Source organism: Diadema antillarum, unplaced genomic scaffold (genome assembly GCF_040938485.1).
Source record: "Diadema antillarum isolate AM-2024a unplaced genomic scaffold, OU_Dant_1.0 scf00000137, whole genome shotgun sequence".
NCBI classification, from domain to species: domain Eukaryota; kingdom Metazoa; phylum Echinodermata; class Echinoidea; order Diadematoida; family Diadematidae; genus Diadema; species Diadema antillarum.
Window position 1 is genome coordinate 2,432,299 of NW_027271026.1, and position 8,554 is coordinate 2,440,852.

At 42.2% G+C, this 8,554-nt stretch overlaps 1 protein-coding gene across 1 annotated transcript; it reads left to right on the forward strand.

Annotated features, from left to right (window-relative positions):
- Nucleotides 1-827: 827 nt before the first annotated feature.
- Nucleotides 828-3,811, forward strand: LOC139721086 (uncharacterized). Its single transcript, XM_071632415.1, has 2 exons — nucleotides 828-946; nucleotides 1,843-3,811. The coding sequence occupies exons 1-2, from the start codon at nucleotides 828-830 to the stop codon at nucleotides 3,809-3,811; spliced, it is 2,088 nt and encodes a 695-aa protein (XP_071488516.1).
- The last annotated feature ends 4,743 nt before the right edge of the window (nucleotides 3,812-8,554 follow it).

Below are 8,554 nucleotides of genomic sequence, written 5' to 3' on the forward strand. Positions count from 1 at the left end.
ATAATATCTTCAAAATATTTGTGTGTCGAGTGCAGAATTGAAAAGATTTAATTGTTCTCTATTTGACGATGAACTTCTTTGAAAAAAAAAAACTTTGAAAATGACGTTTATCTCTTATCGCACTCTCAAACTTTTCATGTTTTTCTCCATTTACTACGAGTCATTCACCGTGGTTGACTTATCTTCAAGAAACTGTCACAAAAACGCAGTGTTAGCGTTGTATCCTGCTATTTCAGCGATGTCTGTGTCTACGTAGAGCACTAGCTTACAGTGCACATTGTTCGTTGGTCTATCTATCGACGGATATTCATACATTCACGTCATCTTCATTTGTCATGATCAGAACAGCGATTCATCGATTCTGGTCATACTTTTAGCGAAGGCAAGAAATGCACAAAATGTAGGCCTATCATAGATAGCGGTTTCAGCAGACTAAAGATAAAATATGACACATTTTTTGGCCTGTCGAAGACGAAGAACAATGATATTTAAAAGAATACACTCTTAAACACAGAAGCACACGCACAATGTATACATGAATATTATGATATTTATTAATACATACATACATACATACATACATACTGTAACAGAATAATGTCACCTGTCCGAAAGGACTACGCAGGTATGTCAGGTTAAATACTATCTGGCTGCTAACCTGATATCTTATCATAACTATGGGGGATGTACGTTTGACTTCTCGGAATTGACTGAAGTAACTGTGGGGGATGTACGTTCGACTTCTTGGAATTGACTGGGGAGGCAGCGATTCACCCCCTTTAATATCCAGTCTGTCAACTGCCTGACTATGCAACGAGAAGGCCTTCATGGCCTGTTTGCGGAATACGTCGCTCGTCTCCTGTAGCCCCCTCCCCCTGTACACCTCCTCCTCCTCCTCCTACTTGGATGCACTCCAAATCAAAACGCCCTCAAGCGTCATGCAGCGGTACAGCGTTTACTGCCTCCTCTCGTTCAAGGAGAAATATAATCTCTTTCCTGCTCTGTGTAGACTCACCATTAGAGCTGAGCGCTTAAACTCCTTCTGCTTTATCCAAAAAAAAAAAAAACCCCACACAACTGTTTGCCATTGTCAAATCATAGAATGGAGATATAAGAACCATTTTATTGTCGTTATGCCATGCAGTGTCAGTCAGATACTTTCCTCCCTTGATAGGATGACGTCACACTTATAGTTTCATTTAAGCTCATTGTAAGTAAGACATTGGATTCGAGCTATCATCATGGGATAGACCTGTGACTGTATTGTCTTCATGGAAGATTCGTCAGACTCAGTGGACATTACTCAGGATTTCGTTGTCAAGGCAACGAAAACAAAGCATACAGTTTCAACTTGTTTCCTGATCAAATTTCGTTCACAGGGGCCGTGCACTCAAATGACTGGGTATCTTAAGTGGCCTTTCTAAATGGGAAATCGGTGTGAATGAACCCATGCCATCATCATGGAGAGTAGGGATTAAAGGCTCAAAAACCTCGACGTTATGTTTTTCTTCTGTTGATCATAAGAATACGCATACATTATCTTAACAATAACTCTCATTTTCATATCTGTTTTGCAGGTTCGTTGTTGGAGTATGGAGCCGAGGACTAGGTGATTCAAGGATATACCGATATCATCAGTGCCTATGTGTTTCACAGGGAACAATCTAGAAGCATACGATGATGGGCAATGCTGTATAAGGCGCCACCTGCAGAGTAATCACATGGTCCCTAAACTGACTACTGATGATAGACAGCGAGAGCGGAAATGGAGGACCTCTTAGGATCATACGCAACGCGTTATTGTGCAGTAAACGTGTGCATAGTCTTCATTTTATTATGCAGAACAGTACCAGCGCGCGCGGCCTGTCCGTCGCAGTGCCGGTGTCTCTCCCAGGCGAGGGTCGACTGCACATCGTCGAACCTCTGGGAGTTTCCGGCAGATCTTCCAGCTAGTTCAAAAGTACTCAGTCTCAGCACAAACCTTATCCACGTGCTCAACAAGGACCATTTCAGCGATCTCACGTCCCTCGAAGAACTGCACGTTGATCGTAATGCACTCAGTGTGTTAAATGACAACACGTTCTTATTGCTCAGCAGACTTCTGATATTGGATTTGAGGTACAACCGAATTAAGGTGTTGGCGAGAGGTGCATTTTATGGCCTTTCGCAATTAACTCATTTGCAGCTGGAGGGAAACCGGATTACAACTGTAGATCAACTGACCTTTGTGTCACTGACTGCCCTCGTACAACTAGACCTCTATGACAACCAGCTCCGAAACTTGCCACCAGCCGTGTTCCACAATAACAGAAGACTGAATGTTTTGAATATGGGTATGTGCGACTTGGAAAGTATTCCTCGGACGTTGCTGAAGGGACTCCATAGACTGTCGTACCTGAACATGAGTGAGAATCATCATATTACGAATATTGCCGAAGGCGTCTTCGGTGACCTCACAAATCTCACAAAGCTAACGCTAGATGGATGTGGCTTAACCAGTATGCACTTGAATGCCTTCAAAGGATTAACGAGATTAAGACAGGTATACCTTGACGGCAATTCGTTTTCCGACACGATGAATTGGGATGTGTTTGCTCACATGCCGCCTTCCGTGCGGTATGTTTCACTGACGAAAAATTCTATGTCGGCTCTTCATGAGCTTTCGTTGCAACATCTAAGCCGCATTCCAAAAGTGAATCTGAGTCCGAATGAATGGCATTGCGACTGCAGTCTCCTGAATGTGAGAATGGCTTACATGGAGGAGCGACCGGCATATATCGCGGAATCGGGTATCGTGTGTGACTCACCGGAAGCCATTCGTGGCCAGGAACTTTGGTCAGTGCCCGTAAAAACGATTATGGAAAATTGCGTCAACGCTTTGGTTTCGCGAGTACATAAGTCCACAGTGGACTCTGGATCTGAAATTCAGTTCGACTGTCCCATTTCTAGAGTAAACGAAAGCCAGCTTGCATGGTACACGCCAACGCCCACTTATCTGTCTTCAACACCCGTTAGGTCATCTGAAGGAGCCGTTCCGTCCGATCGGCGTTATACGTTGCTCCCTAATGGAACTCTTTTCCTCAGTCAGGTGAAGCAGAAGGATGCTGGGTTGTACATCTGCTCGGTACGAAACATTGATGGTTCAAGCTCCTGGAGTGTTGTGCAACTCAACGTGGACGACGAACTCGATCACGATCATCAAAGCAACGCATCGATCTACGTTGCTGTCGTGACTACTTTTGCAATAATATTAGTGTGCGCAGCTATTGCCGCTGTTATCTACAGGCTCCGGAGAAAGAAGGCGCAATCAGCACCCTTGGTCAACATTCGGCCTAAGGTTGGTCATGGACTACTATCCCTGGCAGCTAGGATCTCTCGAAAATCAATGCCATCTGACGAAACGTACGCGTATGCATACGCGGAGGTGCCAATCGCGAACTCGAAATCGATCACTACAAATGCCTACGCAATCGGCGCTTTGCTCAAGACGAGAGAAAATGGATACCCCATGAATGGTGGAATTGGGAACAACAATATGAACGGGGGGCTTACAGGCACATCCGCGCAAAGGATTGTCACCCGGTCGTGTCGGGAGAAAGTTGAGCCAAAATCACCTTTCATCAGAACGTCGAGAAGTATCGCCCGCTGCGAGACATACGGTTACGTTTCGCCAAATATTCAGGGCTGTGATAAACTGGAAGAAAAGCATAAGGCACATGTGCAAGTAAATGGAAGCATGAACAACGGAAAGGCGATGTTTTATGACGTCACAAGACCAGATAGTGCAGGATATCTTGAAATAATAGGTTGAAATAGATGAAAAATACTGAGATACTCACGAGATATTTTCGTAACGTGAACTTTGTACAATGGACAAAATCAAAGTCTGATCACGTATATAATGTTCGAAATGATAAAAACAACAGAGAAAGTTACGTCAATGAGATTACAGTATCTGCAGTATTTCTATTACGAAATCCGGTACGTGCTTGGTTGTCTTGTCACTGAGGTCGTTTATGACGTCATCCACCATGTAAGGTGCATCAAACGTATGGAAATAATGACAATCATAAGCTTTTAAATTCGCAAATGGTACTATTATTGTATTTCTTATTTGCTTGAAATCCCTCATAATTTGATATTAATGTGAAGATGATCTTACTAAATGTAGATGTTTTCTTATTGTGGAAGTGATTCCCGGGAAGTCAGACTCCTTTCTGTGTCTTGAGTGAAGTTGTGTAGGCCTATTTATCAAGTATAAAAGTGATAGAACCAGTGCACCGACGGGATAATGAAAGGGTTATTATATTGCAAGTACGGGAAATGTCAACACTATGAAAATCACGCACAGGTGCTCATTTATGTTAGTGTAAAAATATAATTCTTTTTGTTTTTTTTAATTCTCAGTGGTATTCTAACACTTTATAAGAAAGTGTCGGACTTGCATAAATAAATAGGAAATCACTCGTATTTTCGAGTATTGTTGGTTTTGCATGTCCTCTCTATTATGTGAACAGAAAAAAGTCCTCAAACGCCCTGAATTACTTGTGAGTTGAACGTAAAGCTTTGGTACTCTACTCGCTAGCAATAGTCCCCTTTATTGATGGATCCGTGAAATAAAGTACATGAATAATTATTATTATGAATAATTATTATTACAACATTATTATTTAAAGTCCCTTTCAGTAATGGTCGCAGAGTCGCCTAGATGCTGGAGAAGTTACGATCATACGGAACTGTCTTATCTGTAAAGTACCTCCTTTACGCCAACCAATGCTCATGGCTTTCTGGGTTATTCATGAAGAAGGGTTCAGATGATTATGACGGTAGAAAACCGCACCTGGAATTTCTGTAAAGCTTATGAGATTCTTCTTCAAAACTTTTGTTTTTAATCCAACAAGTAAGGATATAATGTGAAGTCACACCATTTACACTCGCTTTGACTCTTTATTGGTGCCATGGGCGTAAATGCCGGGGGGGGGGGGGGGATGCATCCCCCTGAAATGGAGGAGGGGGGATGGCCTGTACAATCCCCCCCCCCCCTGAAATTTGAAAAAAATATGAAGGAAGCAGAAATGTGATTGTATCAATTTTGGCATATTGCATGACGTTCGTACGCCCGCCTTCAGAGAGGTAACAGAGCTGAACAGTATTCTATCTTATAGGATAATGTATACATAGTTTTCTCAAGCGCTCGCTCGCTTCGCTCGCTCGCGAAGAAAGTAATATCGACATAAGGTATGGTCCAGACGTTGACAACGTCAAATAGTATAGGCCTACATGTAAACATGCTATGACGCGAGCAACTCGGGACCATCTGCAAATTATGTACGAATACAAACAAACAAACAAACAAACAACCAAAAGAACAATAACAAAAAACTATACCGCCATAATTGAACCCCCCTCCATTACCTGAATCATTCCTGAAACGATGATGACTCTGATGACTCAGTCAGGATACATCTATGGCATACACAGGGATGATCAGGGGCGTCGATTCTATCTCGGGGGGGGGGGGGGGGGGGGGGGGGCAAAGGGGCATTTGCCCCGCCCCTACTGAAATATTGGGGGCAGAAAAATCATTTGTCCCCCAAGCAATTTCCGAGATGAGGACAAATCTCGAACTTTCTTTAAGGAAAATTGTCCAAATACCGCCAGAACTATGCACCAGATCGTTGAATTGCTATCATAAACTTGCAAAAGCTCCACTACTGGGTCCCTTTCGATAGACTTTGTACACTTTTGAGATTGACGTATTTCCTAATATTTTATCAAAGAGTGTGCAGCAGAGCTTTCAATTACAAAAGTTCCCTCAAATGCAGAGGCGTCGAAGGGGGGGGGGGATGGTTCCCCTATAAAAAATATTGGGGATAAACATATCATTAATTGCTCCTCCTCGTTACTCCCGAGATGTGGAAATTTTCTTACTCTTGTGATAGAAAACTGTCTAAATATTTCACCCATATGATGGCTGAATTTCAAGTCTGAAAATATAAAATCTAGACTACATTTTGAACATAGACAGTTTTCCAAATATGCCACAAAATGTGTGCACCAAAACGTTTAAATGCAATCAGAAGTTTGTACCAGATCACTGAATTTCAGGTCTTAAAATGCCAAATCACCTTCGTGTGGGAGGAGAAATGCCTCTTATCTACACCCTCGTGTGCTTGCTTTCTCTGTTTGATTGCTTAACAGACAGCGTTCATGATATATTCATTGTAAGAATTAATACAAAAAGTTTATTTAAATGATACCATTTTATAGGCAAATTGTTCAATGTAATCTACATCAAAACATACTGCTACCTTAAACAAGAGGGACTGTTTCAAATCGATAAAACACGTAAACATGCATAAGATTGCACCATTTACAACATCAAAATCATTCTCACCGTGGGAGGGGGGACACGCCCTTCCAAACTCCCCCCCCCCCCCACCCGCTCGCTCCGCTCGCTCGGGTTCTGTCACGTTCATAATAATTCAGTGTAGAATTAATACAACAAGTTTTTTTAAATGATATCATTTTATAACCAAATTGTTTGATAATAATCGACATCAATTTATATTGCTACGTACCTTAAACAAGTGGGACTGTTTCAAGTCAACAAAACGCGCAAAAAATGCATCAAATTGCACCATGTACAACATCAATATGCAACAAGTTCTCACGGTGGGAGGGGGGACAACCCCCTCCCACCCCCCCCCCCCCCGCTCGCTCCGCTCGCTCGGGCTCGGTCGCGTTCGTGATAATTTCAGTGTAATAAATAATACAAGACGCTTATTTAAATGATACAATCTTATAGGCAAAATTGTTCAATAATAATCTACATCAAATTGTACTGCTACCTTAAACATGTGGGACTGTTTCAAGTCGATAGAACACGCAAAAAAGCATCAAATTGCACCTTTTACAACATCAAAATGCAAAAAGTTCTCACCGTGGGAGGGGGAAACCCCTCCCACACCCCCTACTAACCCCCCCCCCCCCCCCCTCCTCTCTCGCTCCACTCGCTCGGGCTCGGTCGCTTCGCTTCCTCGCATCTAACCGCCCCAACTCCAAAATCAAATCCTGGCTACGCCGGTGATAGGCCCCACTATTTAGTAGGCCTACACAGTGATGTCGCACAGGCGGAGCAAGAGCTGAGATACCACGATTTGGTCATTCAATTATCTATGAATATTTCTTTTTTCTTACTTGTTTTTTGACAGGAAAAAAAAAATCACCAAAAGTGTGAACCAGATCGCTGAATTTCAGGTCTGAAAATGCAAAATCTTCCTCGTATGGGAGGGGGGATACTCCCCCCGCTCGGTTGCTCCGCTCCCTCGCACAGATATTCCAACTCCAAGTCCCTCCCCCACCAACCATCATTAAAACGGAACGATACCCCTGGGAATGATTGCTTTGTTGACTTAAATCAAGAAATTTGAAATATACAATAGCTACAAGAAAATATGTACTACATCCATACATACAAAGAAATGGAGATCCATATTACCTTTTTATCGATTTTATTTGGGCATTATTCAGGGCGACGCTACGTTTTTGAAAGGGGGGGGGGGTCCAAATCGCCTGTCAGTCAAGAAGAAAGAAATCAAAATGCAAGAGAAACAACAACAACAACAAAAGTCTTAATACTTTTAAGGTCTGATTTTCCGCCGAAAGTTGGCTGACAAGCAAAAAACAAAACAAAACAAATAAACAAGCGAACAAAAACAAGAACAAAAAGTCTTCGTACTTTTGCTACCACTTCCCTTCCACTTTATATATTTCATGCAAAAGAATGGGGGATGCAAACATTCGATCCCTGTAAAGTGTGTGTGTTTGTGTGTGTGTGTGTGTGGGGGGGGGGTAGCCCCCCATCAAGCTTCTCTCCCCCCCCCCCCCCTATCGCCGATCATCCCCCCCCCCCAACTCCTCAGTACGGATTTACGCCATTGGTTGGTGCCTATAAACAACTGGTTATTAAATACATTTCAAACATCTATTAGGATACATTGTATTAGAAATACTTTATATCGTATTTCAACAGTGCTTCTTGCATAACGGCGAACACAATTTGCTTCAACTTCAAGCGGCCGTGTCATCAGGTTTGTCCTACACATTCTATTTCGCCCTTGTTCTACGGTGATATTTCTCAAAGTTTATAGTGTCCCCAGTCTCTTGCAAGTACAGTATTCTATACCATTATCAAAACCCAAATATTTGGATTTTAGTTTTCACCATCATGGAATTCACTTTCACTTACACATGGATATAAGCCTATTTTGTCTTTCCGAGTTATATCCTATAGCTTATAGTGTCCCCAGTCTCTTACAAGTACACTATACCATTATCAAAACCCAAATATTTGGATTTTAGTTTTCACCACCATGGAATTCATTTTCACTTACACATGGATATAAGCCTATTTTGTCTTTCCGAGTTATAGCTTATAGTGTCCCCAGTCTCTTGCAAGTACAGTATTCTATACCATTATCAAAACCCAAATATTTGGATATTTGTTTTCACCATCATGGAATTCATTTTCACTTGCACATGGATATAAGCC

Bases quoted from the DNA above. Each gene is read 5' to 3' on its own strand.
- LOC139721086 (XM_071632415.1), top strand. From the start codon at position 828: ATGGCCTGTTTGCGGAATACGTCGCTCGTCTCCTGTAGCCCCCTCCCC. The intron at 947-1,842 runs GTACAGCGTTTA...TTTATTATGCAG, and splicing joins CCCTCAAGCGTCATGCAGCG to AACAGTACCAGCGCGCGCGG.